The sequence below is a fragment of the Esox lucius genome, chromosome 1 (genome assembly GCF_011004845.1).
Source record: "Esox lucius isolate fEsoLuc1 chromosome 1, fEsoLuc1.pri, whole genome shotgun sequence".
Lineage (NCBI taxonomy): Eukaryota > Metazoa > Chordata > Actinopteri > Esociformes > Esocidae > Esox > Esox lucius.
Genome location: NC_047569.1, coordinates 24,239,726 through 24,258,299, shown reverse-complemented (window position 1 = coordinate 24,258,299; position 18,574 = coordinate 24,239,726). Strand labels below are relative to the sequence as shown.

At 39.4% G+C, this 18,574-nt stretch overlaps 1 protein-coding gene across 2 annotated transcripts in view; it reads left to right on the top strand.

Annotated features, from left to right (window-relative positions):
* Positions 1 to 5,257: 5,257 nt before the first annotated feature.
* sorl1 (sortilin-related receptor, L(DLR class) A repeats containing) overlaps positions 5,258 to 18,574 on the top strand; it is a 66,013-nt gene continuing 52,696 nt past the window's right edge. The window contains exons 1-3 of one of the 2 annotated variants that reach the window (XM_010893671.4): positions 5,258 to 5,559; positions 13,447 to 13,563; positions 13,903 to 14,037. In XM_010893671.4, the coding sequence (XP_010891973.2) occupies positions 5,275 to 5,559; positions 13,447 to 13,563; positions 13,903 to 14,037 (537 nt within the window). In that variant the 5' untranslated portion in view covers positions 5,258 to 5,274. Of the gene's footprint in view, positions 5,560 to 6,141; positions 6,239 to 13,446; positions 13,564 to 13,902; positions 14,038 to 18,574 lie in introns of those variants that run through there. The other variant, XM_010893672.4, reaches the window with a different exon arrangement.

The window sequence follows — 18,574 nt, the reverse complement described above, 5'->3', positions numbered from 1 at the left end:
TATTTTTGCAGTCTTGGGTCAATTTGTTGTTGCCAATCTTTGAGGGGGACCTCTTGTAACAGTAGTGTTTTGTTTTGCTGAGCAGTTTCAGCATGTCTTCCCTTTGGGGCATCTCTTGCCTCCAAAATTTAGAGGATTTTCTGTGAGTTCATCAGGACTGCTTGTGACACTGTTGGCAATCAGCATGTCTTTCCAAGGTGTGTAGAATTTGCATTTGGAGTCTATATATATCTTAGTGTCATCTTTAGAATGGACTCAAGCAGCTTGTGGTTGGACTGGACACTTGGACACTTTTACCACATACACAAACTAGTAGAAACTTTTTACAGAGAACACAAGGTTATGAGATCCTTCTCTATGTGGGCATTTTGGTTTTTTATCTGTCAGTGCTCTTGACCCATAGGAGATCAGTTTTGCAGTGGACATGTACAGCCTAATCCATGCCTAATGTTACTGTCTGTATGACAAATCGTTTTTGTGGGGAACTTGAGTGTTGAAGCACTGATCCGAGAGCTCTGTTTAAGCTTCCTCATAGTTTATTGTGCTGACATTGCCAAGTCAAATCTTTGCTTAGCAGCTGTTGTTATAGTGCTGTGAGTGACGCTTCAGCAGGGTTGTACTGTGTCAGACGTACATTTCTAGCAGTCTTTGTAGCAATGCTTTGCCAGCAGATGGCGGCATTTTAAGTAGTGCTTGCACCTTTCTGCTTATACTTCATCTTTTGTAAATGTGTGGCCCATTAACTTGACATGCTACTTGCTATGTCTACTTATTGATACACAGGTGCAATAACTCCTTGTCTAGCTTCAATTGCCAGTAGTAAGTCAAGCTTTAGCAAGTAAAGTAATTTTTTGTCATTTGGAGGGGGCAAATGTGTCACCAAAAACAAATACAAATTAATAAAAGAAACAAAATACAGGACGTTTTTAAAGAAACTCATGGGGGCACATCAAATAACTGCATATGCCAATTATTATTCATTTTTATTTTCTAATGTAAATAATATACATTATTACCAATAGACATTGGGGTCTTATTGCAATACAGGGTGTTTTCTTTCTTTGTTAAATTACAAAAACAAATCATTATTAAATGAAATCTGAAACTAAAAGTGTTATGTAACAAGCCACTTAAACCGAATTTACAGAAGTTTGTCTCGGTTTAGTTTCAATGAGTAAGTCCGTCTCCCCATTACAAAGATGGTGTATACAATATCTACTCACTCAATGACCATGGGCGATTCTTACAATAAAAATGTTTTGGTCATTGCTTTCTTATTCACCAATAGTAACACCCCAAACAGGATGGTGTCTGTCTAATGCATCCCTAAAGTGTGTTAATGAAGCATGATCATCTAAATAAATACATTCAACAAATATGACATCTATATATTAGTCTTTATTAGATCCACTCCAAGTCAGAGAGACATAAGTATATATGAATAATTGCAACTACAGTATGGACTCCAGAGCCACCTCCCTCATGAGTTTACCAAAACAATCCTGTATTTGGAGGTATCTATAAAAGTGTCATCCTTGCACACCTTGGTACTCTCTCAGTATCTGAAAGCTTTGAAGAGCCATCTTATCCGCAACAAATTGATTGAAAACATAGGCTTATATTCGGTGTTAAGCTTGTGCCAAACATAGCACTTCCCATTGAGGCGAAAAAGCCTCAGACCACACTATTCTTCCTATTGGTCTCAGTCTCCAACATGCCTTCTGTTGGAGACTTCTGGCAAGCTGAGATTTGATGTGATTTTTTTCTCAACAGTGGCATTCCTTTTGCCACTTTCCCATGAAGGCCTCCTTTTTGAAGCACCCAGATTATTGTTGCAATATGCACAGTCTCCAGCTCAACAAAAGAAGACTGGAACTCCTTTAGAGTTGCCATAAGCCTTTTGGTGGCCTCCCTGACTAGTGCCCTTTTTGCTCGTATGCTCAGTTTGAGAATGACCTGTATGCAATTTTAAATGTTATTTTCCAGCATCAGTGCAGATTTAACTTGATGTGTTGTATATTATGTTGGATATACTTTAAGTAGATGCAAATATGCACACTGAAAATAAATAACAGTCAATATACAATGCCAATAGCAAAGACAGCTTTTTCTCAGAATAAGACATTTTTGAGATGTCCTGATTAAATTGAGATTTGGATAGAGGGATATGTTCTCTTAGCCATAGTATATTATGCTGGCAGCAAAAAAAACAGATTATTTCCTTCAAAATAAAAGTCCCAATTGAAAATACATACTAAACATAGGTATAATTTTCCTTATAAACATTTAAATTATCATTTTTATAGAACACAGCAGATAAGAAGAACACAGGGTTACTTTAAACAGTTATAGGAATGGCTTTATGTTATTCACTTTTTTAAAATAAAAAAATAAACAAAACAAAAAAGTTATACTGAGATTTACCCCTCCTCTGCCACCAGACAAGCCCAACAAACTGGACAACAAATAATACAGAGTGTTTCTGGCTTTTCTGAATTTCTGAATTTAAAGTTAATGTATATAAATTAATGTGCAATAGTGTTAGTCAAGCTGAAGAAAAAGCATTGTCCCCACAAAGTCACTGTCCCCACAATGAAAGAACCAACTGAATACACCTAACCCAAGTTTTACATCAGCACATATAATAGTTTTTTAAACAAAAATCTAATATTTATGTCAATAGGGAGTTTTTATTGTATTATAACCCATGGAAAGGTGGAGTAAAGGTAATTAACACTGAATTGTATTATTTTGACTCATATTGACTCATATATTATTTTGACAACCATATAAAGATTCTACAAACCTATAGTACATCCAAGACCAATTTTACATTGTACAAATAATCCTTTTCATTTTCTGACAAATTTACATATTGTGATCTGCATTTTTTGTGGTTTTCATCCAGGCCGTGGAACACACATCTCTATACCCTCTACGGGGTGCTGGAGGGTTCATGGGAGTTTGCCCAACCAATCCCATTGTGTTGTGTGGATTTGGAGAAGGCATTCAACTGTGTCCCTATCCTGTGGAGGGTGCTTCAGGAATATGGGGTCCTGGGTCTTTTGCTAAGGGCTGTCAGGTCCCTGAACGACCGAAGCAGGAGCTTGTTCCGCATTGCCAGCAGTAAGTCAGACTTGTTCCCATTGCATGTTGGACTCCGGCAGGGCTGCCCTTTGTCGCCGGTTCTGTTCATAATTTTTATGGACAGAATTTCTAGGCGCAGCCAGGGGCCGGAGGGTGTCAGGTTTGGGGACCACACGATTTCGTCTCTGCTCTTTGCGGATGATGTTGTCGTGTGGGCCCCTTCAAGCCAGGACCTTCAGCATGCACTGGGACGGTTTGCAGCTGAGTGTGAAGAGGTGGGGATGAAAATCAGTACCTCCTAATCCGAGGCCATGGTCCTCAGTTGGAAAAGGGTGGCTTGCCCACTTCAGGTTGGTGGAGAGTGTCTGCCTCAAGTGGAGGAGTTTAAGTATCTAGGGGTCTTGTTCACGCGTGAGGGAAGGATGGAACGGGAGATTGACAAACGGATCGGTGCAGCTTCTGCAGTAATGCGGTCGATGTATCGGCCTGTCGTGGTGAAGAAAGAGCTGAGTCGCAAGGCGAAGCTCTCGATTTACCGGTCAATCTACGTTCCTACTCTCACCTATGGTCATGAGCTTTGGGTCATGACCGAAAGGACAAGATCCCGGATACAGGCGGCTGAAATGAGCTTTCTCCGCAGGGTGGCTGTGCGATCCCTTAGAGATAGGGTGAAAAGCTTTGTCACCCGGGAGGAGCTCAGAGTAGAGCCGCTGCTCCTCCACATCGAGAGGGGTCATCTGAGGTGGCTTGGGCATCTGTTCCGGGTGCCTCCTGAACGCCTTCCTGGGAAGGTGTTCCGGGCCCGTCCCACCGGGAGGAGACCCCGGGGAAGACCTAGGACACACTGGAGGGACTCGGTGTCCCCCCGGAAGAGCTATAGGAAGTGTCTAGGGAGAGGGAAGTCTGGGCTTCTCTGCTTAGACTAGGCAAACTGCAGTCGGTCTAGTAGTGGGTCGGGCAATGGGTCTGTAGTCATTAATTCCTGTGATCCTTCACTTCTAGGGGACTGGGATGGTGATGCAGGATTTGAAACAGGCCGGAATTCAGCATGTCTCCAGTAAGATGTTAAAAATGTCAGTAAACAGCAGAAAGCTGATATGCACAGTGCTTTAGGGTGGATGGGTAGACACCATCAGGCCCTGCTGCTTTGTGGGGGTTCTGTCTCTTGAATAGACTGTTAATGTCCCCCTCCAGGATTGAAAGTTCCATTGTAGTGGCAGAGGTGGGGATGATTGGGATGAGTGATTGTGTATGGGCCCCGATGGTGAGGGGCTGGTGTTGATGGCTGGACACACAGGGAGAAGGTATGCTGTCTTTCAAATCTGCAGCAGAACTCATTCAGGTCGTTGGCAAGTTGCAGGTCATTAATGGAGTGCGGGGATCTAGGCTTGTAGTTGGTCATTGTTGGAGGCCTCTCCATACAGAAGCAGAGGCGTTGGCTGAGAACTGTTGTTTTAATTTCCATAATTACCATACAGGCACTTGACTTCCTTCACTGCCTTACCAAAGCTGTATTTAGCCTCCCTGAACCTGTCTCTGTCCCCGCTCCTGAACGCCTCCTCCTTTTCAAACGCAGCCATCTGGGTTTAGCTGCGAACCAGGGTTTGGCATTGTTGTAACTCAACCTGCTCCATGATGGTACACAGCTGTCCTCACAGAAGCAGATGTATGATGTCACAGCATCAGCATCTTAAAGGGATAGCAACCCACCATGGTAATTATTGCCTGGTGAAATTAAAACATGTATTGGTTCTACAGACCCTATAAAAAAACTTCTTACCAACTTCAGGACCTGAGGACAGGATTGTCATGATGTGTCAGCTCTACTGCTCTGAATGAAACATTGTTTTCAGAATATATTAGCCAGTTTTGCAAAGGTTTTTTTGGGGGGATGGTCTACCCTGAATACAGAAATAATATGGTTGGGGCCCTAAGTGACTGTTTTTGTCGCTTCTGCCTAGAACTGGCTTTGACCCTAACCTTACTCCTTACCTAATCTTAACCCCTTATCCTAACAGTTTTAGAATAAAAAAGGTAATGTCATTTTAATGAGTTATCAACACTGCAATAATTGGAATTTAGAGATTTTATTTTGAAGGTTTACTCATTACCATAATATTGTGACGTCATCATTCGTGCTGCTAGCAGAATATAGTAGTAAACATGGCGACAAGTCAGACAGTCAAGATGCTGTCGCCACTTCGGTTTACAATATATTTGTTATTGTTCGTCGCTCCTGAGATATTTTCATCCAGTCTACACCTTCATCGAGACCAGCAGTTTTTGCTACCGCAGGACAAGGGGTTTTCTTTTGTGAATGCAAATGCATTTATCCATGGAATAAGCACCTCGGGGAAGCGACGGGCTGCGCGTAACGTTGGTACGAGTGAAGATAGGCTATCTTCGGGCATGTATCAGCATCGCAATCCGCGGAGTGCAGTCGAACCACCCGTGCCAAAGGTGTATGGACAGGTAATGCATTAAAGTATAGCTATGTAACTACTGCAGCTAGCTACAAATATTGAAATCACGCACCTAGCTTGTCTCACGTCAAATTTAAGTTCACGTTTGGCTGGATTTCTATAGCCTTGTAGATAGCCAGTTAAGTAACAGAACCTTAAGCAAGCCTGTTGTTTATGGCTCTCCGGTTTCATGCCCGCCCCTTGGCGACGAGACATGACGACCAAATGGCCGAGCTGCCAAACTGTCTAGTGCAAGTGTGCGACTTACTGGTACCTCTGTAGACAACGTTAGCCTAGTTAATAACTGGATATCTAGCTGGAGGTCTCTCTAAGTACAGTATTCCTGTTGGGTTTCAGCGTTCGAGGGAATGGTGTTTTCTTTCATCCCAATGTAGCTATTGCACGAAATACCATAGCTAAAATGCTGCTATTACCAATTCAATGACGTCAATCACCATCTAGTAAACATACCTTTTATCTGTTTGTCTGCAACAAAAACTCCAGACACACATGTAGGCTTACTGCAGGACGTCTTTCAGTTTTATTCTTTACCTACTGAATTCAGTCCTTTTTGGTCTGACCAGTTTGATATCTGGGGATGTCACTTTAAAATATAACACACAAAATAATTATGCCCTTTGCTATTTTGGAAATTCAAAACAGGAAGTTTTGATCTAGGTGCCGACCAGGTAAGAACGTGCAGATCGTCATATAATTCAACATGTTTTGTGTTATTGGATGTTGTCTAACACTGACAAAAAACGGATACAGTTTTCTTGTTCAACAATTCGATTGGATCAGAGTTTATACGACTTTAAAAGTGGGTTTGAACATCCAGCTAATTTACTGACAATATTGCCTTTGTTTCTGACAATTTGCACATGATAAAATAATGGGCAATGAAGGGCAAAAACAGGCTGGGCCACCTTTGAATAAGAACTCTTAGTCATACTGTGGAGGCAATCAAGGAGGGGCTGGAGTGTAAAAATCAGAGCCTCTAGTCTAGTGCCTTGGTTGCGTAGAATAGAGAGAAAATGTCTTGAAAGTACTGTACCTAAACTGTACTATATATTTTGTTCGTTTTTGTGAACTGTTTTGCTAGATTGTGCTTTAATGAACACACCCCTTTAATTGTTTTATCTAGTTTCCTACAATTCTCAAATATATCCAGGAAATAAGCACAACATTCCACAAGCAAGCTCTGGTTCTGTTCCACATGACAAATTGTAAACAGATCAATCAGGATGTGTGTATCAGACCAGAATACCAGTCTTATGTTTCATGATGGTCTTTCATCAGGTTTGGGGAATGTTGATGCTTGGCTGTAGTTCATAGTGTCCGTGTTCCAAAAAAGGGTTTTGGTGTGAAATGGAAAAGTTTAGCCTTCTTGTAGTTTCCAGATATTAGTGCTAATGCCGACAGTTAATTCTGTAGCACAATTAATAGTCTCCTTAGTGCTGCAGAGCAATTACTTGGGAAACATTGGTGCCGTGCTGGACCTAAAACTGCATTTTTGTGTTTAATCTTAGCTTATCTTGCTTCTGTCACTGCTACAATTAAGTGTTTTCATTACGCTCTTAGGCAACCAAGATTTATATGGTCAGACTGTCTTAAATATTATGGAATGAAGAAAGTTGTAGGGAATAGCTTACAGTATTTGAGAGGAAGAAAGGAGGCATACCTAGTTGACAAGAACCAAACATTGCCCTCCAAAGTGAGTTTATTTCCATCCGATTCATAATAAATATAATGATACTGCTCACACAGACATATTGGGAAATACACAAACACATAATAGCCTAAATCTAGTGACAAGATTTAGACAATCTTTCCCCAATGGTACCCTCCATCTCCACACTTAATGTTTCCATTGTTTTGGTAAAATTTCACTAACCTCTTTACCGCATCTATCAAAAAGATCTATGCAATAATAATAATTTAATTATTTTAATGACAGGACAGAATTAGCTAGGGAGACAAGAATGTGGTAGACAGAGAGAAAGGATATATAAATGTTGCTGAGTCTGGTCTTGGACCCCCCCACCACGAGGCATATGTGGTCTGGAGTCAGGAACTAAGACTGCTACAACCGATCACACGTCTGATCATTTCTGTTCTAAGTAGTCCTTGTGCAACATTAAATCCATTTGTAATCTTTTATTCCAACCTTCAATATGCTTTTTGGAACTTATCTTGGGGATTTTCTGCAATATATTTGCTCCTCTGTTCCCTGTCCTCTCTGGTATTCTTTTGAAAAAGTTCTAATGCAGTTGAAGATAGGCGACCAGGAGAGTGAAGATGCACAAAAGAAACATGAGATGTTTCTCAAATCATATATCACCAAGCAAATTATGATTGGAGGAATGGATCCTAAACCAAACAAGATGTAATTCAAAAGTGTATGTGGCATATTTTATATGTGCAGTTGGATACACATGATTATCTTTGATTAAAGTTGAATATTGGGGACGGAAGGACACTCTTCAACTAGCCTACCAACCAATTGACAAACTGCTCCACCATTTGATTACTTAATATTTTTTGTGTCGCTGTGGAAAGAGGATTTACAATGGATTTGTGAGACCTCTATGAAGTTCTGCTCTAAATAAAGTGCCTTTTCTAGCGGTTCTAGTGTGTCTTCATAGCTATAGTAAGCTACAATAAACCCAATGATTTCAAGAAATAAGGGATAATAAGATCTCAATTGTGTCAGGGCCGTTGTTAGGTATTCAGACTTCACTTTACCCATATTTTATTTTGTTATACACTTAATTTCTAAATTATAATAATTTTTTGTGACAAAGCATGAACGTGTTTTTAGAAATGTGCCAGTTTATTGAAAAAAAAATCAATAAAAATGCCAAGAAGTATTCATACTTTTTGTTCAGTCCTTTGTAGAAGCGCCTTTGACAGTGATCACAGCTTTGATTCTTCTTGGGTATGTTTATACCAGCTTTGCCCACCTGGATTTGGTAGGTGTCTGCCATTCTCATGTGTAGATCCTCTCAAGCTCTTTCAGATTGTGTGGGGAGCATCAGTGAACTGTGATAGTTCTGCCCACAGATTGTCAATGGGGTTCAAGTCTGGGCCACTAAAGGTTGGAGACTTGGAGTCCTGGAGTCACTCCCGCTTGGTCTTGGCTGTGCGCTTCTGGTTGTTGTTGTACTGGAAGATGAACCCCAATTTTTTTCCAACCTTCACCAGATTTATGCCTTGACACAATTCAATCTCAGGCTTAAGGAGGGTTCCTTGGAGTTCATCGTTTGGTTTTTGCATAAATTGACGGAAATTATTTTTATCAATTAAAATTTGTTCTATAACACAATGTGAAGGAAGTGAGGTGGTCTGAATACAGTATGCATTTTCTATTGCAGCGTGACTCTTATACATGGTTAGTGGTCTACAGCTTAGTACTTTCATAATAAATGTCGAAAAAAGAATGGAGGGGTGTGTGATAAAAACCGATACAATTCAGATGTTAGAATGTGTAATGTATTCAGATAATTTGTGTGCTTTCATTTATTTGTTAAAAAATCTAATTTTTGAGCATGTATTACCTGACCTGTGCAAAAATGTAGGTCTGCAAAAGTTCATTTGAGATGCCTGATTGTACGCTAGTAATTCTTTAAAGATAAATCCTCTGTTCAACCATATTTTAATTTCAGTCTCCTTACAAGATTAGCTGTATTTCAGACCTAATTTGCACCACAGCAGTATTTTAAAAATGCTATGCCAGGAAAGTGATGTTCAAAATGGCAACTCAACATGAGTCATATTTTCTAGCAGTTATAGTGGCCGTTGTGTATCACAGTAGTGGAGGGTAGATATTGTTGTCCTTGTTCAATAAAGCCACTGGACTGGGATAGCCCGGTTGACACATTTCCTCTGACTTTGTAAAGACTACCACTTAATGGGAGCCCTGTTCCCACCCTCGAAAATGGGCTTTTCAAAATCTATAGGTTTTAGAGATTCTTGGGAACTCACTCTAGCTTGCTCTCGGGAGCTAGCTTGCCTTTTTGATATATATTTTTTGGCTTCTGGTGATGCTTTATTACACAAGAAGAGCTAGATTTCACTATGAATTCTGGATATTGGAGTTTGCTTTCAATCAGGAAATAAATATGTCCTGTTGCTGCCATTGTATACGCAATATATTTAATATATTGTGTGAGGATTTTCTTTTCTTTTTTTTCCACCCCTCCAGAGTTGGGGAAATTCTTAGAGTAATTTATTGTCACCTCACATAGAGGGTCAGCCCCATTTTAAATTCCTTGCGATTGGAAATTAGAAATTTTCTTCTAACCACCAGATTTTGCTTTTGCACTCAAACCATTTGATCTGTCCAAGTATTCCACAAGTTCTGCAGATCTTCTCCTAAACAGCTTCAATGGAAGTAGTCTCAGACTGAAGTGTACCTAATGATTGAGGAGTGGAAGAATCCAGAGTTGTCGGCTCTGGTGTATGTGTGGGTGTTAGCTGCATTTCAGCTGACTGGTCTCTCAAGGCCAGATGAAGGACGTACTAAATCACCTGGAGCTGGATGTGTGTTTGTGCAGCCCAAACCTACCTTCCAAGGAGCACGGACACACTCGTCTGTCTCACATTCTACCCAAAGAAAATGTCAGACACCTACTAATGTCATATACCTGCTGATGCTGTCTGGGTAAATCTATAGCTGACCACAGCGTTATAACATAACCATGTTACCCCACTTATCATTCAGCCTTGTGAAGAAGGACTTTCTAGTCTGTCATGGAGTCTACTTCAAATATTCTACAGAGAAAAGTGGGAGGCCTTTACAAAACATTGCCAAGTTCAATCTGCGCTAAACACAACTAGCCAATTACACATTGATATCACAACTATTTGTCCATCATTCCGTGTATATTAAAATATGCGTCCAGGATAGTGATGGGATTTTGCTGCATCCAGACAAAAAAAACACTGGTAGATTTCTAATGCAAATTGAATGCTCTCACTGAACACTAGTACCACAGCAGGGGGATGATGTCATCGTCTGTTCAGTGCCACTCCAGAATTGCCCCTCATTCAGCGTTGGCTCTTTCTGCTGTCCTGAATAATGAAGGAGAAATTCATTATGGAAATCACCCTATTTCACTAGATTTCTTCTTTGCTTACTTTTTGGGAATACAGATTCAACAATGAGTTGTCTATGTGGACCAGGAATGACAGCAATTCAGCTTTGATTTATTTTTTATTTATTTGTTAAGATTTGTTGCACATCTCATTGAAATGATAGTTTTCACTTCAAAACGACGTGCTGGATAAGGATAAGCCATATTGTAATTTGGGTGAACTATTCCTTTAATGTCAATAGTGGGACACATACTGACCATGCATTGTCCTAATTTTTCACCTCACAATAAAGATTAGGCTTGGTCTTATCTGCAGGTGCATGTAACATAATTACCTGAAGCTTATACATTAGCCTTCAAGTGGTGTTTCTCAGTTGTCTTACTAATCCTATGCTGTGTGACTGGTTTAGACATTAGTATGGTTAAAGGATTGAGGGTGTCCCGTATTTGATTAGTTCAAATATTGTCATTGTTGTCATTTCTGGAAAAAAAACAGCGGTCACTCTGAATAAGAGTGCTTAAATGTAAGTGTTATAAGTATAATTTTTGACATGTTTATTAAAGATCAAGACAATCTCAGTACAATGTCAGTATATAAAACCCCCATGCACGCATGAACTACGCATTGCTCAGTGTCCTTCAGACACTTTACCGTGGTTAGTTGGCTAGCTTTTCTAAGGCCCAGTTTGCATACCTTGCAACTGACATCACTCTTTGTCAACATGCAAAAGAAGCATGAACAGTGTGGTATGGACTGACTGTTCATGTTCAAGGGGTGGTTGAGTCAAATGGGCAGAAAACTGAGAAATGGGTTTGCGTTCTTACTGACTAGATGTTAAATAATTTGGATCTAGCCAGATGCTTTCAGAGAGTGCAAAGGAATGTTTAGTATTTTGCACTTGTTTGGTAAAAACCGCTGTATTCATACTAGTCAAAGTCCAATGAATAACATGCTGCCTTGAGAGACAGATCTACTTAATTCTTAAATCACTTAATTCTTTGTCACTTTATATGCTATAACAAATTCAACTTATGGAGTCTAGACTATATATGCTAAAAAGCTTTTGACAGCAATAGGTTTGTTTCTCGCTGTTGTCAAAGTTAGGCATATTCCAGGCCCACAATTTACTTACTGAAAGAATGTTATGGAAAGGCTAGCCACAAAACCAGTTTTTACTGCAATGCAATATAAATCACTTGCAGTACCACAGGGAATAGGGGATAGCATTTTCTTCAAGTTAACCTAAATGTCTGTAGGTGTAGGCATCTTTTGTCAGAGTGGTTGGCAGGGAGGCTTGAAAATATTTATAATTACTTCAAACAAATATTTTTGCACTGCAGGTTTATGACAACTAATTTGAAAAATAAAATTTATTAAAATTAAAATGTCAGAACTCGATGACATTGAGGCATTAATGTTGAGATTTCTTTGTGGAATACTTCTAAACCAATATCCTAAACAACCCCGAAACTAAATATTAGCAGAATTACTGATCATTTTGCTCTCTTGAACAAAACCGTATGCCAATTGTATCCTTTGACAACAAGTCATGTGATTTAGCTTGCCTTTATACACGTAGATTTATGTCTTCCTAGTTGGAAGAGCAGGGTGAGAAAAAGCAGAATGGCTTTTCTCGAATGCCTAGTAGAAAGGTTTGGGGTAAACTTAATAGGAAACGTTAGTTTAATATGGCAAGCCGTTTTAACATTTATTCGCTAGACTGGGTATTCCTTACAGATATCTGCAACATAACTTTGCTTAGTCAAAACTTCAATTCAAGATATCTACTGTATAACGTCATTCTGAATAGTCAAAACGTCAGTTCTGTAATTCAGTTTTGACAAGTCAGTTTCAAACGACTATTGCCATTCATGTCTGAGGTTTCTCATTACAGATATCTTTAAATAAGTTGCAAATATCCACAATGTATATTGTTGATATCTTCAACTGAATTATGATTAGTTGTAATTACAGTTCCAGATATCTATAATTTAATTCTGACTAGTCACGATTCCAGTTCGAGATATCTTAAATCCCCCTCAATTTAAGATCTCTAGATCGTTCTTTTGCGATATCTTAAATAACGCTTTAACTAGTCATAAATCAGTTGTAGATATCTTGAACTGGAATTCTGAATAGTCTGAATTAAATTGAAAATATCTAAAACTGGAATTATAGCCAGTCATAATGTAATTGTAGATATCTATTATCAAGTAATAGATATATTCAAATTAATTTTGACTCCAATTTGAGATGTCTTTAACTTTCATTCTGCCTAGTCAAAATGTAATTGCAGATATCATGAATTGGGGTATTAGTTAGGCAAAATTACGTTGCAGATGTCTGTAGTTACATGTAGGTGTCAGGAGCGGGAGTGAGTGGCTTGCTTGTATTCAAACACGTTACTACTCTTCCACTGTATGACAAGCATTAACCGCCATGTCAGACCTGCGTGAGTTCTAGTTTTTGACAGAATTATTAAAGCTGCAGGCAGTGCACGACAGGCGTTTTAGGAAGAAATACAGAAGCTTTACTTTCTTTCAAAAGTAGATTATAAAAAATTATTGTTCACCACAAAATCCCAGATGATAAGCTCGTTCTATTTCATTTCATTTTTGCCTGAGTGAACTCAGGGAAGGACTTTGAAATTGGGCTGTTGGTGGTGAAGATGTTCACTGGTCCTTGCTCATATACTGTATATTAGACTGATGTTGACTTAAGCTGCATTTTGATCCAACGGAAGGATATACAACTGGGTGAATACAACAGGTTAGTTGAGAGACTGTTCTTTTCTTTGCAGGCCAACCTGAATGATTCCCACAACCAGATGGTGGTGCACTGGGCCGGGGAGAAGAGCAATGTAATTGTGGCGTTGGCCAGAGACAGCGTTGGAGCCACTGGTCCTAAGACCAGCTCTGTGAGTACAGCAGTACATTTCCTCTAAATGCAGTAGTACTATTCCTCAATTTATAGTAGTACTGTTCCTCAATGTACAGTAGTACACTTTCTGTTTAGTACAGTTCTGGCGATTAGACCATTGCAGTATTGATAATACTGTCTTAACCACTGTATTAATGTTTATTGTTGTCTTTGCGTATGCATGCGGCGTTCTGTACAGGAGCTGTAATTTATAAATAAAATAACCTTAATCAAAAGGCTTCATGGCCTCATTTTCAGTGATAGTGGATTGCACTTGCATACCATGTACCGTCAATTGCATGTTTTTAATTTTTTCCTCTCATCTGTCACATGATAGGTGTATGTGTCCTATGACTATGGCAAAAGCTTCACCGCCATCTCTGACAAGTTTCAGCTAAGTGGGGAGAAGGTGAAAGCGGGAAGTAAGCCAGTCATCTCCCAGTTCTACCATAGCCCAGCTGACAATAAGAAGGTAAGTAGCTGAAGAACAAGAACATTGTATGTTCAGTAAACTTGTGAAGTTATTTCTATAATGGGATGTTATATAATTTAGTTTGGCAGAAAAACTATTTGTTAATCTCCCCCCTAAAAATAACAATATGGTCTCACCAATCATGTTCTCATCCAAAGTTTTCAAAGCAGATTAATTAACCACAACAAATCACAACAAGTGTCTGTAAAATATTTAGGTAAAGTCAACCCCACATACTTCTGGAGGTGCAAGCAGGAACACAGTTTAATATAAAAGGAAAAATTGAGCTTGCACATTCAAATGCTCCACTAAATTATCTTTATTAAAACTTTGTGGAGAACATTATTCAGACAAAGATCCTAAAGGATCAAAACTTTGTTTTGCAGCAATGATGTCGGTTCCTTGCTCTTAGCTGCATCATTGCAAGACCATGGTTCGAATCCTGCTTATGGTCCCGCTGAAGGCAGCACAATTGGCCAGAACTGTCTTGGTTTGAGGGGCAAAAAATCTAATATATCTGCCTTCCCTTAGGTATAGTGGGGCAAAAAAGTATTTAGTCAGCCACCAATTGTGCAAGTTCTCCCACTTAAAAAGATGAGAGAGGCCTGTAATTTTCATCATGCCTGGGTCCTCTGTAGGTTTCTTCCTAAAATTCGACCTTCTTAGGGAGTTTTTCCTAGCCACTGAAATTCAACACTACTGTTGTTTGCTCCTTGGGGTTTAAGGCCGGGTGTCTCTGTAAAGCACTTTGTGACAACTGCTGTTGTAAAAAGGGCTTTATAAATAAATTTGATTGATTGATCATAGGTACACTTCAACTATGAGAGACAAAATGAGAAAGAAAAATCCAGAAAATCACATTGTAGGATTTTTTATGAATTAATGGTACATTATGGTGGAAAATAAGTATTTGGTCAATAACAAAAGTTCATCTCAATACTTTGTTATATACCCTTTGTTGGCAATGACAGAGATCAAACGTTTTCTGTAAGTCTTTAAAAGGTTTTCACAGACTGTTGCTGGTATTTTGGCCCATTCCTCCATGCAGATCTCCTCTAGAGCAGTGATGTTTTGGGGCTGTCGCTGGGCAACACAGACTTTCAACTCCCTCCAAAGATTTTCTATGGAGTTGAGATCTGGTGACTGGCTAGGCCACTTGAAATGCTTCTTACGAAGCCACTCCTTCGTTGCCCGGGCGGTGTGTTTGGGATCATTGTCATGCTGAAAGACCCAGCCATGTTTCATCTTCAATGCCCTTGCTGATGGAAGGAGGTTTCACTCAAAATCTCACGGTACATGGCCCCATTCATTCTTTCCTTTACACGGATCAGTCGTCCTGGTCCCTTTGCAGAAAAACAGCCCCAAAGCATGATGTTTCCACCCCCATGCTTCACAGTAGGTATGGTGTTCTCAGCATTCTTTCTCCTCCAAACACGACAAGTTGAGTTTTAACCAAAAAGTTCTATTTTGGTTTCATCTGACCGTATGACATTCTCCCAATCCTCTTCTGGGCCACCCAAATGCTCTCTAGCAAACCTCAGACGGGCCTGGACCTTTACTGGCATAAGCAGGGAGACACGTCTGGCACTGCAGGATTTGAGTCCCTGGCGGCGTAGTGTGTTACTGATGGTAGCCTTTGTTACTTTGGTCCCAGCTCTCTGCAGGTCATTCACTAGGTCCCCCCGTGTGGTTCTGGGATTTTTACTCACCGTTTTTGTGGTCATTTTGACCCCACGGGGTGAGATCTTGCATGGAGCCCCGGATCAAGGGAGATTATCAGTGGTCTTGTATGTCTTCCATTTTCTTATAATTGCTCCCACAGTTGATTTCTTCACACCAAGCTGCTTACCTATTGCAGATTCAGTCTTCCCAGCCTGGTGCAGGTCTACAATTTTGACAGCTCTTTGGTCTTGGCCATAGTGGAGTTTGGAGTGTGACTGTTTGATGTTGTGGACAGGTGTCTTTTATACTGATAACAAGTTCAAACAGGTGCCATTAATACAGGTAACGAGTGGAGGACAGAGGAGCCTCTTAAAGAAGTTACAGGTCTGTGAGAGCCAGAAATCTTGCTTGTTTGTAGGTGACCAAATACTTATTTTACAAAGGAATTTACCAATACATTCTTAAAAATTGTCTCTTTATGGCGAGTTGGTATTTCATTTAAATGAGGTAAATGCCAAGAGTAAAATAATAAAAAATTATGTAAAATAAATTATTATATTTTTGTTACTTTTTATTGTATTCATATACAGCTCCAGAAAGAATTAAGAGTCCACTGCACCTTTTTCTTTCCTTTCCAAAAAAGTTCTAAAGGAAGGTTTTGAGAGAGGAACAGAAGCGATCAGTTTGCAGTGGTCTCTTAATTTTAACCCTTCTGTTCCTCACTCAAAATCTTTCTTTCCAATGTTTTTGGAAAGGAAAGAAAAAGGTGAAATTTTTTCCTGAGCTGAATATTGATAAACCCCTACTACCCAGGTTGATTGCTTTAAAACATTTCTCAGTTGGCCTAAGACTTTGGCATTGTCCTGTAAGTATATATATATATATATATATATATATATATATATATATATATATATATATATATATATATATATATATATATATATATATATATATATATATATATATATATATATATATATATATATATATATATATATATATATATATATATATGAGAGAGAGATATTACAGGAAAAATCACTCATCAAATAAATTATTTTATTATTGTGGGTAATTAAAGTATATTGCTCCCCCTTGTTTGAGCTCAAAATATAACTCATTGTTTCTGGTGAATTTTATTTTTGCATTCACTTTTGTTCAGTTACATGAAAGGGGCCAATACTTGAGTTAACTGTATATAGCAGAAAGAAAACATATAAAATAATTGTTTTAATACTTATTTGTAATATTCTTATGGTTTATTTAGGAAACCAGCCTTCTGCCACCTTTTTATTTGGTGGCAGGTGAATGCCTTTTCTGCTGGGTTTGCAGGCAAATATTTCATTTTTCAAGCCCTTGTATGATATGAATATGTGTAATGTTTTTACTTTTTTTATTTGCGATCGGCAGAGTCTATGGGCAACTGTTTCATGGTCTAAAAGGCAAAAGTAGTCTTAACTCAGCTCTTTCACAGGGATACTTGATACATCTAGATCTATGGCGTTCTGGGCTAGCATGCCCAGTGTAGATGCATTTAAACAAAGAGTCCTAAAGATAAATTGCAATAATCCCTTTAAATAAGGATGTAATCATGGGAGGTCAGAGAAAGTGAATGGTTAGCCTATAGCTTAAACTACTGACTCTGTTTGAGGCTGCGCTTATCCTTTAAGTCTTTTGTGCAGGGGTATGGGTGGCCTTTCTCTATTTCTAACACGTCTCTTGAGTGTGAAATTACACTTGGTGATATAACAGTTGAATAAGTCCTGGAAGTTTCTCACTCTGATGCGCTGTACACGTTTCCAAATCGGGGCTGTCAAGAATAGCAGGATTTTTGGAAAGGCAGGTAAACAAAAGATCAAAGAAGTAGCGATGAGAAGAGATTATGGCTATGTCTATCTGCGTAATCAGAATTTTAATTAGTTGTTTCAAATGAAGTATATCTGAATCTTTCAGTGATTATCTTTTGAAGTAGATAGAGATTTCTAAAATGTTTATGTATGGCCGGTTCTTACTGTTGTCTGGCTTGAGATTTAATCATGGCAAAAGTCTATTAATTAAATAATTTTTAAGATTTAAATGTTTTGTATTTCGAGGTAATGTTATTAGCCTTTTTGCCTGACTGATAATTCTGTCTATTCTTAAACAAAATATTTTGGCTCAACATTCTGCAATGGTGCAATCAATCAATCAAATGTATTTATACAACAGCAGTTGTCACAAAGTGCTTTACAGAGACACCTGGCCTTAAACCCCAAGGAGCAAACAACAGTAATGTTGAATTTCAGTGGCTATGAAAAACTCCCTAAGAAGGCCGAATTTTAGGAAGAAACCTAGAGAGGACCCAGGCTCAGAGGGGTGACCAGTCCTCTGCTGGCTGTGCTGGGTAAGATATTAAGAGTCCAGTTGGAATAATTAATACATTTATCTGGGTTAAATCCAGGGTCTATTTGATTCTAGACTAGGTCAAATGTATGACCAGGTGGACAAGGACAGGGACAGCAACGGGCCCCCCAAACCAGGTACTCCGCAGCTGTGGACCAGGACCTCATCTCCTCCTAAAATGTAAAACTAGAGGAGACTGAGAAAAGTTAGAAAGTGCATTCCTCATATCCCCCAGCACAATAATATAGCAGCGTAACACCTCTGGAACTGAGACGGGGGGGGGGGGGGGGGGGGGGTCCGGCGATACTGTGGCCCTACCCGGGGGAGGCCCCGGACAGGGCCCAACAGGCAGGAAATCAATCCACCCACATTGCCAGGCATCAACCAAAGGGACACTCACCAACCGCAACCTCCCTGAATGAGGGCAGAGTAGTGCCAGCAGCGTACAGCCTAATTGCATAAGTACGCAACAGAGAGTCAACAACAACTT